This window comes from Daucus carota, chromosome 4, assembly GCF_001625215.2.
Source record: "Daucus carota subsp. sativus chromosome 4, DH1 v3.0, whole genome shotgun sequence".
Classification (NCBI taxonomy): Eukaryota; Viridiplantae; Streptophyta; class Magnoliopsida; order Apiales; family Apiaceae; genus Daucus; species Daucus carota.
Genome location: NC_030384.2, coordinates 15952023 through 15963508, shown reverse-complemented (window position 1 = coordinate 15963508; position 11486 = coordinate 15952023). Strand labels below are relative to the sequence as shown.

At 35.3% G+C, this 11486-nt stretch overlaps 1 protein-coding gene across 1 annotated transcript; it reads right to left on the bottom strand.

Annotated features, from left to right (window-relative positions):
* Positions 1-541: 541 nt before the first annotated feature.
* Positions 542-3997, bottom strand: LOC108203475 (protein FAR1-RELATED SEQUENCE 5-like). The gene is made up of 6 exons (XM_017372420.1): positions 3973-3997; positions 2813-3749; positions 1852-2110; positions 1384-1757; positions 1200-1311; positions 542-1123 (listed from the first exon to the last, which is right to left on the bottom strand). Exons 1-6 carry the CDS (start codon positions 3995-3997, stop codon positions 542-544), a joined length of 2289 nt encoding a protein of 762 aa, XP_017227909.1.
* Between the last annotated feature and the right edge of the window lie 7489 nt (positions 3998-11486).

Sequence of the window (11486 nt, the reverse complement as noted above, 5' to 3'; positions counted from 1 at the left end):
TCATAAATATTATATTATATATCAAGCTCCTGTCCTTGGTTATTTTTTTGGTGTTCATGTTCGGTTTTTTAATTCTGTAGCTTTGGCTAGTACATAAAGATGCACACTAATAATTAGACAAGTGCACAGGGGCCGCATTTCTTTTTGTTGAAAACGTACACTGTCTTACAGGAGAACTACTTGTGCAACTAAGCAATTATATGCATCCAACCTTTGAAAAAAAGAGGGGTATGTAACTAAGATGTAAGACTAGCTTTATTGCAAAATCTTAACTGCTTTTTTAATTTTCCTGCGTAACATTCCAAAGGTGACAATACCAACTAATTAACATGTTAGTCCTCTTGGGCCTAATACTTGAAGACCAAACAAATAGAATCACAATAACAATATGTTAATAATCTGCCATTCATCGTGGTCCTCCAAGCCACATTACAAACTTTAAAATAATAACGGAAAATGTTCAGTGAAGCTACAAAGAACATCTCACATGAAAATAAATATGACTAGAAATCTACTGTAGAATGATAAAAAAGCCCTCACTCTATTTCTTCAAAGTTGGGCACGTGCGCGCATTGTGTCCTTTAGTTTTATTACAAATGCTGCATGTACGTTGTCCCTTGGAATGAATAGAAATCTCTCGAGTGCTTTTAATGCGCGAGCCACTACCTTTGTTCTTGCTGATATTTGGATTCTGAACGCAATCCTCATTAGGTGGTACAGGGCCGATAAATGAATCAACTCGGCGTGCTCGACTTTGTCCTTCATCATTTTCACAATCCTCCTGCAACTTTGATTCCATATCTCGCACAAGTAACCCCACCATATCCAACTTGTCCTCATCGTCCCCAACCAAGTCCAAACAGCTCTCAAATTGAAACCATACTCGGGTACGTTTGAGTTTGGTCCGCTCAGTCTTGTCACAGTTCGATGGAGTTTCAAGGGAGCCTATGGAGGAATGATTTTTCAAGGCATCTTTTGTCCACCTGGCTTTTATAAATTGACGTGGTATTTTTTGAATGCCACATTGCTGCAATGCCGCAAATGCATGACAACATAAGTATCCATAGCGGTTATAAAACTTACAACTACACTCGACGTCATTATTACTACGGGTGACAGATACCTATAAAAAACAGATATGAGATTAAAATATATTCAGGACTGAAAGGAAAGGATGCGAGTTATGTAGAATACAGTACCTTGAATATTTTGCCCTTGAGTAAATCATCTTTGCACATAAAAACCCGGGTCTCATCGGTTTGTGTCATCTCAGGCATGCTTGTATGAAAACAAGCATTTTTAATTTCTTCCCTGACACGGTAGTAGAGAGCCAACGTGTACACCTGTGCAGCATCTTTTTCAATCTATAATGGAGTCTCAAACCTTGGTGTCTTGCGTGAATTCTTGTCATCTTCGACTGTACGGATTCTTTGTTTATCCATAGCACTTTCAAAGCTTGAATAAAACTGAACCAGTGTGTCTCCACGCTCATGAAAGTGCTGGAAAAAGGAATTAGAGCTTTCAGACCTCGACGTGGTGCGCAGCAAGCCTGCCATATCAATTTCTAAAAAGTATGCGGGAATCCAACTTCTACGCTGCCTAAACATAGCGGACATCCATTGGTTATCCTGTAATTTATACTCTGATATAACTGAGCTCCATCCTTCTTCAAATTCTAGAGGTGAAGAGTGTTCTGAATAAATTACAGACTTCAATTTGGACATAAATACTTTATCCGTAGCACGTATAGGACCAGTCTAAGATAAGAAGGAAGTAAACACTTGTGAACGTGCAGAACGTTATTGAGATAATATTTTAAATCAAATAACTGTAATAAATAAAAATCCGAACCTTGGAAGGTAGTTTGTTCATTATATGCCACATACATAATCTGTGCTTCGTATGAGGCCAGTTTAGGTGAAGAGCCTTCTTAATCGCAGGACATTGGTCTGTAATAACACATGTAGGCGCGTGACCCATGGCACCTTTAAAGGTATTAATCAACCATTTGAAGTTCTTGTAATCCTCCTTTGCAATTAGAGAAGCACCAAATGTTACATTTTTCCAGTGATTGTCGACCCCGGTGAATGGCACGAATACCATATTATATCTGGCAAACAACAAACACATGATATTATTCAAAGGAAACCACCAGGGATGTGGCTACATTACTAGGAGTGCTAAAGACAAGCAAAAAAATACAAAATTGCAAAAAAAATAGTCACTTAGTTTTAGGAATGGTAAAATTAATACGTTATTAGAATGTGTGTAAAATGTCAAATCCTTTATGGCTAAATAATAAGCCTGCTGACATGCATAGGCTCGATGTGATGGCAAGTGCTGTGAAAACTATTAGTATTTCTGGCCATTATTATCTACTAATGGTGCTCAACAAATACACGGACACCACCAAATCACATTGGTGTGAAACTATGAAAACGCAGGCAATGTTGATCCGAACCTGGTACAGCAGTACGCACATGCAGAAAATTAAAAACAGAGTATAAGGTGGACACTGAAACTTGAGATTATACAAGTATAACAATAAAACATACTACCCCTCAAATTTCAAATTCATTAGCAGTACAATTTAAGTGTAACCATGGAACAAAAAGACTTTTTTTATATCTAATACTGCATCACTGAATTCTGCGAATAGCATGGCAGTATGCAGCATGTTCGGTTCTAATAATAGTTGCAATTCTGGTAAAAAAACATCGTGTTCTGCAACTGAAACATAGCACCGAGAGCGTAGTAATATAACTCAGAATTCAGGTAAAGTAACATAAAATAATAGTGTAACATATTTTACTTGTTAGTGCGGAAAGTAGGATCAAATGAAAAAATGTCGCCGAAAATCTCATAGTTGGCTTGGCCTATTGCATCCGTCCAAAACAATCCTGTCAAATGACCTTCTCGATCCGTCTTGTAGTCGTAATAAAATTTATCTTTGGATGACTTCATTCTCAGTTTAAATTTGTCAATAATCAAACTCGCATCATTTTCTCCAATTCCAAGTTTAACATCTCGTGCAAAATTCTTGAAGTCCGAAATTGTAGCACCAACATTCTCGTATGATCCAACCATCTCCTTGGCTAAATTATAAGCTCGTGTTGCACCAATCTTCGCTCGAGAACAATCCATAATAAAATTTTGCTGACTTTTAGATACTTTCCGATTACATCTCAAAAACATATTTTCAGCACCAACTGCTAAAGGATGATTGTGATCTTCCACAAAACTCATAATAACAAAACCCCTTAGTCCTGCGGCTTTCAAAACGATGTGAGCTTCACAATCACATCTACGGGACGTGGTTCTTCTAACTTGCGAACTTTCTGCAACCATGTCATCTTTAGGATTTGATTTTCCAGGAGTAGGATTACCACCACAGTTACACATAATTTTCTTGGACACCACATTACCACTTCTGTTGGATTTTTGTCCGTACTTACGAACATCAAATCCACCTTGCCGCCCATATTCCCGATAAAATTTAAAGGCATCTTCTAGTGTTTGAAAGTGCTGGTTTGTTCGTGGTTTGTATACATCGTCACAAGATGGAATCCAGACTTTATCACCAGTAGGAGTGACAACTACTCTAGGGGCGGGAACTTTGGGGTATAGACATTCCTCTGCAGTATCAATCTCATCTAGTTTGTCCTCATCAATCTCAGCACTTTCATCATCAGAGTCGCTATATGAATGTTCGGAATCGGAACTCTCAATGTGATGAACATCCGAAGCACCTAAGAACAAAACAATGACGAAATTATTTCCTAAACCAGTTAATGAAACTAATGTCTAATCGTGCAAAACTACACATAACGGAACTGAAAACAAATTTCTGCAGAACATAGTATTACTAATAGAAAAAAAGACAAACACCTGCAACACGATGTTCCTGAATGAGTATAACATTTAGGAACCGACTCCATGTAAATCAAACAATAAATTATATGCAGTACTTACCAGATTCTGGATTCTGATTAGACATGGTATTAACGTCCTGCAGATGAATTGTTTGATCGTACCTCCAAACACATGAACGAAAGGGTGAAAATGGTTTAGAAATTGATATAAAGATTGCAGTACATGGTTGCAGTTTGAACTCCATAAAAACCTCATCTTGTTGTAACCGCCCCATAACTGGCGCTAGAATGTTTGTCCGCAGAGAGGATACACACATGATAACCTATGTCGCTGCTTGTATAAAAATATTAATTAAATAGTTTTTAAAAAAAACAAAGCAGATTTACTCCCAGCCGTAGGATCCTTTTAAAATAGATGGCCTGGATTTGGACTCCAAGACTCCAAAAGATTATGGGATCCCAAATAACTTTTGTCTATATATATATATATATATATATATATATATATATATATATATATAGGGCGAGGTTCAAAAGAGACCGAGGCATTGTGAGAGACTCGAGAGACCATACATCAACCATTGGATATGATTTGATCTTGTGGTCAAAATTAATTAAATGAATTTTCTATATTTGTTGAGATTCAGTTTAAGGGTAGTATATTGGCAAAAAAAAAAAATCTATAACTTTTGTACGTACATTTAGCGTATTCAATCAATACAAAATCTCTACGTTTCCTTCCATGAAGAGATTGTGTCCTTCCATCTTTCACGCTGATGATTTAATTACTATTTATGAGCATAATACATACACATATATATTAATGATCTTGTCAATACAACCCACGTAACAGCTTGCAAGTCTTAATATACCAATTTTACTTCAACAGATTTCATTCTCATTATATATTGGATTATATCGGAGCTTCAATGGAGAACAACTTGACGGATTAATTCATTCTTGAGAATATAGGTTCTATATTTTTGTGTTCACTAGAGTGTTCATGGTGGTGTTCTGCACCAGTGATTTTTGTCAGTCAACTTGTTGCTAAGAATTCGATGATGATTTGGTTGTGCTTCTTGATAGTTAATGGTATGTTCTCATTATATATTGGATTATATCGGAGCTTCAATGGAGAACAACTTGACGGATTAATTCATTCTTGAGAATATAGGTTCTATCTTTTTGTGTTCACTAGAGTGTTCATGATGGTGTTCTGCACCAGCGATTTTTGTCAGTCAACTTGTTGCTAAGAATTCGATGATGATTTGGTTGTGCTTCTTGATAGTTAATGGTATGTTTATCAAAGAATTCGATGATGATTTGGCTGTGCTTCTTGATAGTTAATGGTATGTTTATCATGTACATGACAGAGGAAAATAATTTTTCATTATTTGATAACTTGTTCCTTCGCGCGTGTTTGCTTCGCAGTGTTTGCTTTGATAGGATCTGGTAGTAATTATGTTCCTCTTTTTTCTTCAAATGCTTCAACAATTGGATGGGGATGGAAGGAGGGTGCACCAATAACTATCTTGACTCAGAGTTCACTCAACCAATGGACAAAGACAAAAAGATAAAGCTCAATGTGAATACTCAAATGTTGCAATCTGTGATACAAGTAGTCTGTGATGGAATCATAAAATCCTATATGAGGTAGTAGAAGAGGTGACTATTATTAGAAATTTATAGGTTGGGTAAGTTTTAATGATTAGTGAAATAATTTATTTAATATAGGTTGGGAAAGCTTTATTAATGATTAGTGAAATAATTTATTTAATTTGTTGAATGGTGTTAAGATTTTATAGAAGATTTGAAGAGGTGACTATTATTAAGAATTCACAAAATTGTAGATTTTCATTTTAATATTAAATATGTAATATACGATTATTTAATCCTAATGAATCTTTTAACTTTTTAAAAATTTATTGTCAAAATTTTAAAAATTGGGTGTTTGAACATTAAAATTGTATTATATAAAACATTTTAATAGCACAATCATTTGGAATAATATTTTTTTCTAAAAAAACACTATAAATGACATGAATATTTGAATATATTATTAGAGAATTTTAAGAATTTTATTAATCTAAATTTATTAATTTCTTTTGTCCTTATATAAAAAACTTAATGTACCAATTAGTAGAATCTATTAATGTATTAATTTACATCAGATTTTCTTTAAAATTCTATTAAAGGTTCAATAACTTTATAGTGTTATGTTAAGAATCTCCTACACCAAAAAATATTGTTAGAGAATTTTAAAGATTTTATTAATCTAAATTTATTAATTTATTTTGTCTTTATATAAAAAACTAAATGCATCAATTAGTAGAACCTTTATTAATGTATCACTTAATTAATTTAAATTAAATTTTACTTTTTTTGTTGAAAATAACAACTAACAAAATTATATATTATCCATGACTGGCTAAGACGTCTAATAATCCTTTTTAGTAGAATCTTAACGTATATATTAGATAAACTTAATCACATAAGTTAAAAAAAAAATATTAGAGTTTATATTATTTAGTGATACTCTCAAGGTTTTGATGATCACACCAAGCTAATAATATAAAACTGAGGTTTGTTAGCGAGCTATCAAAGACTTATATACATGTGCTAACAGTTTGCTAAGTTTTAGTATTATGATCAACTGTCAGCAAGCTTACAAGATATTATTCAGGCTTATCAGCAAGCTCACAGCGTGAACAGAATAGAAAATGGATAAGGATCAAAGTCGAAAGTCATGGAGAATTATTAGGAAACGATTTGTAAGGACTTTAATATTTATATATGACTTATATAAATATTAGAGCTCAGTTTTAAATCAGAATTTCAAACAAAAACGATTTCCTAACTTATAGGAGTTTTATCTCTTACTCGATCTTATCTCTAACTACTCCTATTTGATTTCAAATTATGGTTTTTATATAAACGTTTTACTGAGATATTTCACAACGTTTCTACGCTTTTTACTCAGTAAACTTCACAAGATTAAACGTTCAAATATGGAACAAAATATACGTGAGTTCGGTTGGAACAAGAACGTTAGATTTTGTTAGCAAATTGACCGTTGAATCTTTGTGTATATATACTTGAGTGTGGTTTCCGTTTTCAATAACAAGAACACACACTTCAAGCTTACTGAAAATACAACACTTTCATTGCAAAATCTTTATTTGAGCTCTAGTACTTATATTTGAATATATATCTATATTGAGTTCATAGTTTCCGTTGTATTACACTCATACATTGTATTGTTCAAAGTGTAAAGGTTGAAGGAATTTACGGAAGAGCGGAAGCATGATATAACAATTATCAATCCGTAAATCATGAATCGCGCATATAGAAAGACACATAAATTACACATACGATTTATGAAATAGTTTTAGAATCGAATTCTAACCTTTAAAAGCGATCCAAGGAAGACAAAGAGAGGTCCTAGCAGTTGCTTCTCAATGCGTGAAGCACTCTACCGGTATCCACCAAGATTAATCCTTCGATGAAGCTTTTATAAAGATGGAGCCCTTCTACTTTTGAGAGAGAGAGAGAGATGAAGAAGGTGAGGGAGGCTACTAGGTTTTCACAAAACCCGAGTTGTCTAAAGCCTTCTCATCTCTTTCTTTATATAGGGCCCTCCTAGGTTTTACACAATTATTATATCAATATATATTAATATATATAAATCCCACACTTTATCTTATAAAATGTTTAAATAATAATTAAAACTATTTTAATTATTATTATTTTCTAAACTCCTTAGAAAATAACCTGCTCTCTCAAAAAATCCCTTCATCAATAAATTAATCTTTTTATGGTGTGACCCTGTAGGTTCAATATTATGCCGGTAGTAGAAATAAATAATAATAAAATTAACTGATTAATTATATTTATTCTACATCGTGAGTGATGCTTCTCAACATATCGCGACTATCCGGATAATATGAATTCTCTGCTTAGAATAACAAGAACCTGTCAGTGACTAGTTACCGTACAATTAATTCCTTCTACCCTTACAATATCCCGATTAAATACAAGGCATGGATCTCGTGTCAAGCCTATCAAATTTAATCATATGATTTCTTGTTCTTAATGCGAAGTTCATATTAATGCAAATTAGAAACTCCTTTCTAATTTCATACACTCTGGCCAGAGATTCCAGAACTTGCATAGAAAGAATAACATAGGATATTCTCTTCCTATACTGGAAGGGGTAGATCCTCTATTGACGTTAACTATCTCTATACATAAATCCCTATGCCCAGAATAGTCCTAATGGTTGTCCTTGAGACTAAGGACTAAACCAAAGCACAGTTCTTTATATATAAGATAACTTTAACGATCTCAAGTCTTAGGACACTTGTACAACTATCACTCAGTGAATAACTATTGACACGTGAGTAATCTCCATTAGTTATTCAACTTATCGAGTCATGTTCAGTGAACTTATTCCCCAATAAGCACCTACATACTGGCTATAGTGTCACCACACAAATGCCTATGAGAACAGACATCCTCCTCAAGGGAGCAAGCACAGTATGTACCAATCTTTGCGGATTTACTAACTTCCGATTAGTTATCCTATGATCAGGAACTGTTTAAGTCCAGAGTTATCATCTTCTAGATCTCACTATTATAATCTCATTATAATTCTAGAAGCTTTACTCCAAACTATGGAACATCTTATTTAAAACACTTTAAATAGATAAATCCCATAATAAAGTCAAAACAAGTCTTTTATTAATATTAATGAAATCAAATACGAATACAAGAAAGTATTTCCTAACTCATCATACATGATTGGATTTAGGACAAACACTTTCAATCTACCACTTGAACTAAAGCCAATCTCCCTGATATCTAATACCCATCTTCTCTTTATGACGATCAAAGTGAATCTGAGATAATGACTTTGTGAGTGGGTCTGCTACGTTGTTATGTGTGTCAACTCTCTCAATCTTGACATCTCCTCTTTCAATGATTTCCCTAATCAAATGAAAGCGTCGCAAAACATGTTTGGAATTTTTATGAGACCTAGGTTCCTTGGCTTGTGCTATTGCTGCATTGTTATCACAATACAACACAATAGGCTCCTCAACGCTAGGAACAACTCCCAATTCAGAAACAAATTTCCTCATCCAAACGGCTTCTTTTGCAGCCTCACTTGCAGCTATATATTCTGCTTCCGCTGTGGAGTCAGCTGTAGTAGACTGTTTGGAACTCTTCCAACTAATCGCACCACCATTTAGAGTAAACACGTACCCTGACATGGATTTACTATCATCACTTTCTGATTGAAAACTAGAGTCGGTATAACCCTCTATTTTCAACTCAGATTCACCACCAAAAACAAGAAAAATATCCTTAGTCCTTCGCAAGTACTTAAGGATGTTCTTCACTGCTTTCCAGTGGTCTTCACCTGGATCGGACTGATATCTGCTCGTCACACTAATTGAATAAGCAACATCAGGCCTAGTACACAACATCGCGTACATGATAGATCCTATTGCTGAAGCATAAGGAATCTTACTCATACGCTCTCTTTCCTCAGGTGTCTTAGGAGACATCTTTCCAGAAAGAGATACTCCATGGCTCATCGGTATGAGACCTCTTTTGGAGTTTTCCATGCTAAACCTTTTAAGCACCTTTTTGATGTATGTACCCTGGGTAAGACCTATCATTCTTCTAGATCTATCCCTATAGATCTTCATACCGAGAATGTAGGACGCTTCTCCCAAGTCCTTCATAGTGAAGTTCTTTGATAGCCACACTTTGACTGATTGCAGCATCGGTATATCATTTCCTATAAGAAGTATGTCATCCACATACAATACAAGAAATGTTACCGCGCTCCCACTAACCTTCTTGTAGACACATGGTTCATCTATATTTTTGATAAAATCAAACTCTTTGATTGTCTCATCAAAACGGATGTTCCATCTACGAGAAGCTTGCCTCAAACCATATATGGTTCGTAGTAGCTTACACACTAGGTGTTCATTTCCTTTGGAAAGAAAACCCTCTGGTTGTGTCATATACACTTCCTCTTCAAGTTTCCCATTGAGGAAGGCCGTTTTCACGTCCATTTGCCAGATCTCATAGTCGTAGTAAGCAGCGATTGCAAGCAAAATCCGAATTGATTTTAACAGGGCTACATGCGAAAAGGTTTCATCAAAGTCAATTCCTTGCCTTTGTCTGAATCCTTTTGCCACGAGCCTGGCCTTATAGGTCTCCACCTGGCCATCTGCTCCAATCTTTCTTTTGTATACCCATTTGCACTCAATAGGCTTCACGCCCTCAGGCGCTTCGACCAAAGTCCATACTTGGTTGGTATACATAGATTCCATTTCGGATTCCATGGCACTTTGCCATTTCTCTGAGTCAACACTACTCATAGCCTCATTGTAGGTTATAGGGTCGTCATCATCAATGAAAGACAACTCATTGTCATTCTCAATGACAAGGCCATAATACCTCTCAGGTTGGCGAGTCACTCTCCCTGACCTACGAAGGGGCTGTTCCACAGAAGGCTGTTCAGTCTGAACAGGTGTTTCCTCTTGAACCGTAGTAGTTTGTTCTTCTTGAACTTCACCAAGTTCAATTTTGCTCCCACTGTTCCCTTCAAGGATAAACTGCTTTTCCAAGAAGGTAGCATGTCTGGAGACAAACACCCTATGATCGGTGTAAAAGTAATACCCTAAAGTCTCTTTAGGATATCCCACAAAGCTACATTTTATGGATCGAGATTCCAGCTTATCAGGGTCAACTTTCTTGACATGAGCTGGACATCCCCAAATCTTAATGTGCTTAAGACTTGGTTTCCTTTGTTTCCATATCTCATATGGAGTTTGAGGAACAGATTTGGAAGGCACCTTATTCAGTAAATATGCTGAGGTTTCCAATGCATAACCCCATAGGAATACTGGAAGATCCGCATAGCTCATCATGGACCGAACCATGTCTAACAAAGTTCGATTTCTCCTTTCAGATACCCCATTTAACTGTGGAGTATATGGAGGAGTCCACTGAGAGACTATACCATTTTCTTTGAGATAATCTAGAAACTCTCCATTCAAGTATTCACCACCTCGATCTGATCGAAGAGTTTTAATACTACGTTTGGTTTGTTTCTCTACTTCATTCTTATATTCTTTGAACTTTTCAAAGGCTTCAGATTTGTGTTTCATCAAATACACATATCTGAATCTAGATCGGTCATCTATGAAAGTAATGAAGTATGAAAATCCACCCATGGCTTGCGTAGACATTGGTCCACATACATCTGTGTGTACCAATCCTAGCAAATCCGCAGCCCTTTCTCCATGTCCACTAAATGGAGATCTGGTCATTTTGCCCAATAGACAAGACTCGCATGTAGGATATGATTCAAAATCAAAGGGTTCAAGTATCCCTTCCTTTTGCAATGTCCGTAGTCTATTTTCACTAATATGACCAAGTCTGCAGTGCCACAAAAAGGTGAGATTTTCATCATCCCTTTCTTTTATTAGTACGTTCAATTTGTAGTAAATTATGCTCTACGTCACATATATACAGACCATTATTTAAACTACCACTTCCATAAAGAATGTTATCTCTTTGAATTAGACATTTATT

Coding starts and splice junctions, on each gene's coding strand:
- LOC108203475 (XM_017372420.1), bottom strand. CDS start 3,997: ATGTCTAATCAGAATCCAGAATCTG. Junction 3,750..3,972: donor TAATCAGAATCCAGAATCTG/GTAAGTACTGCA, acceptor TTTTGTTCTTAG/GTGCTTCGGATGTTCATCAC. Junction 1,124..1,199: donor TCAAGGGCAAAATATTCAAG/GTACTGTATTCT, acceptor TGTTTTTTATAG/GTATCTGTCACCCGTAGTAA.